The following is a 6758-nucleotide window of genomic DNA, read 5'->3' on the forward strand; positions in this document are numbered from 1 at the left end:
CTCAGGCAGCAATGTTTCTGTCCCTGCGAAATGCAGCGATGGGTATGTGTGTGTGTTTTAGAGAGAGAGACAGAGAAAGAGAGAGCACTAAAACACACACGCGTGCGCAGGCACAGACAGAATGAAATCTTTCTGCAGCAGGATGGGAGGCAAAAGGATTACTCCTGTTCTAGACTCTTCATCCATGCGTCCCAGGGTAAGCACATCTCTTCTGGCACAATCAAACTTTGAGTCTATGCATATATGTATATGTGAGTTCAGGTGAATCTGTGTGAAAATGTGTCACTGAATGCTGCTGCTGAAGAGAGGATTCATGAACCGGTGCTGCACTGGTCGGAAATGTTGACCAGCACCAACCCCCCCTCCCACCCCTCTCTGTTGCTAAAATATAAAGGATAAATTCTGCATCCACTTAGGGAGACAGAAAAAAAAAGATGAAAGAGGGTTGAGAAACTAGTTAAAATGCAAAGAGGCTAAGGGTTAATGTGAGTTAACCATTGCTGGCACTGCAGCAGCTGTCAGGTCATTTGACATAAATCTGAGGAGTCTAATGGAATTGCTGACTGTTACAGATATCTGCAATTATATAATTAATGAGGACTGATACATGTAGACTATGCAAAATATATAACATTTGTCTGTGTAAAAGTATGCACTATGATGTATTTTGTAAGTATTTCTGTATGTTTGGTGGCTGTCCTGTTCTGTGAGGTACCTTTTTATTCTGAATTGGGTCACATGATTCGAGGGGATCGAATAAGACTGATGGAGTGTAAATTCAGAGCTCTGGCTGTAAAATACGCGACCCAACACTCAACCTTTAGTGCAATGCCACTGTTGGGGAACCAAAAATGTCCAATTCCATGTAAAGATTTGACATTAGAGATAAATATACATCAGTTATCAGATATGATACATGGAATAAAATAACCGACATTGGCTCATAACTATTACATTGTGCATCCATAGCTTAAGTATTATTGGATTTTTGTTAAAAATGTGAATATTTACGGGACCAATACACTTAAACTGCCTATGTTCGTATTTAAATATTATCATAACACTAACACTAAATTAAAGTGATAGGAAATGATTTTTGTATACATTTAACCCTTTTATGTTATATAGAATTTATTATTAAGCAAATTTTAATTTACTAATTAATAGTTTTTGATTCGATTGTATCTTGTTTTATTTAGAAAAAAATATAGAATAAATGTATTTGAATAAAGTATAATTTTATACTAAATTCATCCATTTCATTTTATTATTTATTTTATTGTTTTACTAAGAAGTATAGACTTATAATAATTTATAAATATTATATTTTATTTAGCAAGAACAACAACAAAAACTAAATGAGTGACTGATTAGCTGATTGAATGAGTATATTTCTAATATTGCTATTATAGTTTTGGCTGGATTTTAATGTTGGTGCATGCTATTTGAAATCAGTTTATGGTTGAATCTAGCTGTTCTTATATCGTGTTTGCTTTACCCCAGAACCAGTGCAGAATGTGAGTCAAAAGGAGACAGCTTGGTGACACTGAGTGTCAGCATGACCCCTCACACTAAAGCTCTACTGCTGGTCTTCAGTTTCTCACTGTGTGGTAGTCTGTCTGCTGCATCTTTAAATAGAAATGAAAGAGCCCACTTTTGGGCTAGCACAGACACTGAGCCAACACAATGGATGTCCCAATCAACAAAAATGGACATGACTACTCTAACCGATGTATTACATTCAGAGGAGACTAGGAGAGACCTTGAGGTGGACCTTGACCTAAACCCCTATGCCACAATGAATGATCATGGTTTGTCAAGACTTCTATCCTCAAGAACACTGTGGATCAAAACTTTGACTTCCACTACCACTGAACCTCTTTTAGACATCCAGAATGATGAAGAGGCATCTGATTGGCCAACTTTTAGTATGCAAGTCAATATGGAACAATCTTTTAAATCATCTTCATTGGCAACACAGCCTTTTCCTTCCAAGACACCTATCGCTTGGAATACAGAGACATACACACCTCAGACTCCTGCAGAAACCAGATTTAGCACCTACCAGAGACTGTGGAAGTCCTCTGGTGCTACCCAGACACCATCTGAGGAAACAAAGGATTTGACAGATGCTCCTACAGGTAATCAAATTAATGATACACCAGAGCCAACTCTGCATGTCATGACAGCGTGTACCTGCAGAAAAGACATGCTAAGTTTTTTGGTTGTTTAAAAGACCAGCTTAGACCAAATCTATTTCCATGTTGGATCATGATGGTTCATGTTGGTCTGGTGCTGATCTATAATTTTGATACAGCCACCACTGAAAATAGTCATGATAATAGGCTAATTAAAGTGAGTCAGTTGTTATAACCGTTCTGATTGATTCTGGTCAGTGAAGGATTTGTGAGACTAATTCAGACTAGTAACATGTCTTATTAAACTATTAAAAGAACCGGCCTATATGATTCATTTGTTTGGGAATATCTCTGTATGTTGTGATTCTCAAATCACAAAAAACAACTGGATAATAACATTAATTTGTTCACAAATCTGACTACTCCGTCTGCGCTGTATGTTTTTTTTTTTTTCACTAAAAAAATATTTGTCTCATAAGAGTAATTTGTTCATAAATCAGACTACTCTGGTGGCACTATATGTTTTGATTCACAAAAATAAAATTGGCTCATAAGAGCAATTTGCTCATGAATCAGACTGCCAATGTTTCTCTGTATGCTTATAATTCACTTTAAATAATCGGCTCATAATTTGTTAATGAATCAGACATTAGAAATATTTGGCTCATAAGAGACATTTGTTTATGAATCGGACAACTTAGCCTTTTTTTACTGCATCACTTTTAATACAAATGAAAAATTCCCTCATTCACTTTTTCTAATACACAGGTAAAATATGATTAATGGGGAAACCTCACTGCTGGAAAACAATATTGAAACACTGATGATGACATTTTAGACTGAATAAAATATATAAATGTACAAATCAAAATTTTGTAATAAAGGGATATCGGCATGTACTTCTACTGCATCTCTTTGGTAATCCTGTTTTGGTATTTTGGCATTAGTTTCCACTAAATGTCTGCGTCAGTAAGACTAACTCTGCCTAATTTTCCTCAAGCAGTGAAAACATCAGTATTCCAGCAGCTAGTGAACAAGCCGTTCATCACTGAGTCGCTAGGGGGCTTGTATCCCACTCACATCTGAGTGGGAAACAAGCCCCCTAGCGACTCAGTGAGTCGTTGTGAAACTTAATACAGTTTACAGTTTGATGACAGCAAATTACCATTGTTTACATTACTAAAAGAACATTTTATGAGAAAATTAACATGTTGCAAAAGCTAAGACTTTTTTTTTCTTAGAAATAAGATAAAACTGTAGCAGAAACTGGTGAGCTATGAATATTAATGCTAGAATTTAGGGTTTATTATATGTTGCAACTCTTTTTTGTGGTTCTTGTAGACAAACCAAAGAGATTTTAAGGGTGGTTATATTGAAATTTCTTCCCGTGAACAAAGGTCAATCATTCAATCGAAATCAAAACTCAAGCTAGATTCCCTAACCTTAATTAACACATGCTAAAGGCTAATGATGATTCAAAGATTCAGTCCCAGTGTATTCTGGATCATTACTTAGGCAGAAACACTAACTAATAATCTATATTAATCAATAAATTAAGCAATGAAGTGCCTTTTAATCCACAATTAGAACAGAGTATTGGTAAAAAGGCAGTATTCAGATTCTCTTTTTCACTTCCACACACAGGTATTTAAGTAATGTGATGTCATGAAAGTGTGTCAGTTACTAGTTTTTAAATAGTCACACTCATGGGAACGGTAACAGGACAATGCCCTCTTATCTGTGCCGTATGTGAATGTGTGTCAGAGATGAAATGTGCAGCCCATTTACAACAGCCTAGTTCCACATAGCTAATAACACATAATAGCTAATTAACACAGTCATTAGAGTTGTAAGCAAGCTTGTGGAGAATATTAGCTTTGTGTTTTATGAATATAACCTCATGAGTGCATAAACAGACTAAATCTAATTTGAGTAAATCATATGAAATGGTTCACTCAGTATTGGTCTGCTCATTAAAGCAATTTTTTGCCTTTCTGAGAGTTCAACTAAATGCATCTTAAACCAAGCTATATATTGCATTTCAGCATCTTCAAGTGATGACAGACGCAAATCTTCCACGCTTCATGACTGCAGCCTGGTTGGCACTGGGATCTGTCAGTCGCCTGACTCCTCAAGGAATCACGCTTCAACTAACAGCAGCCTGTCCACCCCACCTCCTATGTATGAAACCACACCCCCTGGTGTAATAACCCCACCCCCTGAAGCCCAGACCCCGCCTCTATTGGTCCCTTTGCTGGCTGATTGGAATGCTGCTATGGCATCATGGGGCCTGGCATGGGAGTTACAAGTATACGGGATCAGCTGTGTGTTCTCGCTCGTGGCTGTGCTGTCTGTACTCAGCCTGATGTGTTTGCCGTTGCGTTGGCCCTCTGGCTGTGCCCAATTCAGCCTCCTCCACCTTCTCCAACTACTAACAGGTTCCAGCAGAGCTCTGTGGCTCCTCTATGATCCATATGGCCAAAAAGAGCGCCTACCTGTAGTCTGGGCACGACTGCTGCACGAAGCTGCCTATCCCTGTATTACTGCGTCATTTGGCCTTCTGCTTCTACTGCTAACTGCTCGCTCTTGTACCCAGCTACTTTCCCAGAATACCCTGCAGCGCAGCACCTGCCTGTTGGCTGCCTTAGTGCTGCTGCACATAGCCATAGTGATGGCTTCCATGGCAATACTGCAACTCTTTCCCACCCTGAAAATTGTGCCTCTATTGCCGCCTGCAGCCTTTGTGTTGTTGTCCTCTCTCTTCTCATTCACGTACCTGCTTCTTTACTGCTGTGGCCGTGCCAATGTCAAGCACATTTACCGACTAAAAGAGAGCTCTCCTGAGTGGCCATCATGCCATGCTAGCAGGTCTCCATTCACAGAGGCACAGATGTGGGAAAGGGCAGCCAGGACAGGGGTATTCTCTGCCCTGTTTCTGCTAGCATGTGGCAGTCTACGTCTTTACGCCATGCTCCATGCAGGAGGGTTAACCGGTGGAGTCATGGTTGGCCTGATGCCCTGGCCCTGGTGGGGCTTTCAGCTCAGCTGCCGAGTGTGTGAAACAGGAGTATGTCTCACACTCGCTCTTGTAATCACTCACCCCCTTCTCTGTTGCGGAGTGCCCCGCTCCAAACCAGGAGGCTGCAGCTGGCTCTTCAAAAAGACACCCACAGAAGGCGCCACATTGGCCAAACCCACCATCCTCTCGAGTCGGTGTGTCTGGTCACTACGGCCCACCGAGAAGCTGGGGTTGTGTGAGGGAATAGTACGACTGGAAAGTGAAAGCATGCCGCTCTACACCTTGGTGGAACTTCTGAACAGCGAATCAGACGGTTTGGACCTCCACTATCCAGCCAGCCCTCAGCATGAGTCTTGCACACAGCTCTCCCAAACCACAAAGAGGAAAGCATCCCATGCGTCCTCCTTTGCAAGCTTCGACGCCGACTCCACGGCAGATCTGCGGCCCCCTTCACCAATCGATCTGCAACGAAGCATCGATGAGGCCTTGAACAGTGAGGCTCTGTTACAGCATAGCCTGTTCGGCTCTTCCAGGCTCTCTCTCAGCACACGCGGACCCCCGGATGGACAACCCTGTTGGAGAAACTCCACCGAACCCAGCATATACCGCACTGCCTCCTGTGGGGATGTGGACCCTGCTACAGTCCCCATTCAACCTAGGCAATGGAGCACTGTATGTGGGAAACCAGCTCACGCCTCGGTCAATTGCAGTGGGTTTAACTCAACACAACCGTCCCAGAGCAACCTACATAGGGGCTCTCAATCTGGGCAGCAACCCCACAGACGGTACATCAACGCTCTCTCCACCAGAGAGAGCGTTGATGTGGAGACAACTTCTCATGTTGATGAGCTTGCCGTTCAGGATGAATTCATCAACGACTGCAGGCAAATAGATGCAATCAGCATCAGCAGTGCTACGATCGACCTATAGAGAGAGATATCTTTATTCAACCACATGTACATTTATTCATTTAGCAGATGCTACAGATTGTGAGTATAGAGGATGTGCTGTGCTTACCTGCAGAATTAACGTTTAACCCAGGGCTGTCAAGGTGTGCTCTTGGGAGGTCCACCTTCCTACATAATTTAGCTCCAACTTACCTGCTTGTTTCCGGTGGATTTCATTTTGGCTATAAACTCTGCTGGAAGAGTGGACACCCCTGATTTAACCAAAAACCTTTAAGTAATTTCAACCCTATTTACAGAACTTTTCTTTATATAAACGTAGAGAGGAATTTGCTGTTCATGCACCCTGCTTGAATGGAAAGTATTTTTTTTATTTTAGAAGCAGACATGACATGGACAAAACGGCAACCTACATTGTTTAAGTGACTATCTATAACTTTTCTCAAGCTCACAGTTCTCTTTCAACAGTTAGAAATTCTCTGAAATCCACTTCTTATATTTGACGAATCTTGTTGAAAATGCTTGGTTTGATCAAAAGACTTTAAAAAATAATTTAATGAACATGAGGCTTGTATAACTTTCAGCAATAAAGCAATAGCACTTATGAACATGTTTTATGATGAGATTTTGGTTTTGTTTTTACAGCACAGATCACCTAAACACTCTGACAACATTACAACTGTATAGAAACATTCT

The 6758-nt window shown here is 40.9% G+C and overlaps 1 protein-coding gene across 1 annotated transcript; it reads left to right on the forward strand.

Annotated features, from left to right (window-relative positions):
• The first annotated feature begins 1411 nt into the window (after positions 1-1411).
• On the forward strand, positions 1412-6744 carry LOC132155717 (proline-rich transmembrane protein 4-like). The gene is made up of 2 exons (XM_059564430.1): positions 1412-2141; positions 4184-6744. Exons 1-2 carry the CDS (start codon positions 1559-1561, stop codon positions 6085-6087), a joined length of 2487 nt encoding a protein of 828 aa, XP_059420413.1. The 5' UTR covers positions 1412-1558; the 3' UTR covers positions 6088-6744.
• The last annotated feature ends 14 nt before the right edge of the window (positions 6745-6758 follow it).

This window comes from Carassius carassius, chromosome 13 (assembly GCF_963082965.1).
Source record: "Carassius carassius chromosome 13, fCarCar2.1, whole genome shotgun sequence".
NCBI lineage: Eukaryota > Metazoa > Chordata > Actinopteri > Cypriniformes > Cyprinidae > Carassius > Carassius carassius.

Excerpts from the sequence above, each read along its gene's own strand:
- LOC132155717 (XM_059564430.1), top strand. The coding sequence starts at position 1,559 with ATGACCCCTCACACTAAAGCTCTACTGCTGGTCTTCAGTTTCTCACTG. Across the intron at positions 2,142-4,183 it reads TTTGACAGATGCTCCTACAG|CATCTTCAAGTGATGACAGA; the intron begins GTAATCAAATTA and ends ATTGCATTTCAG.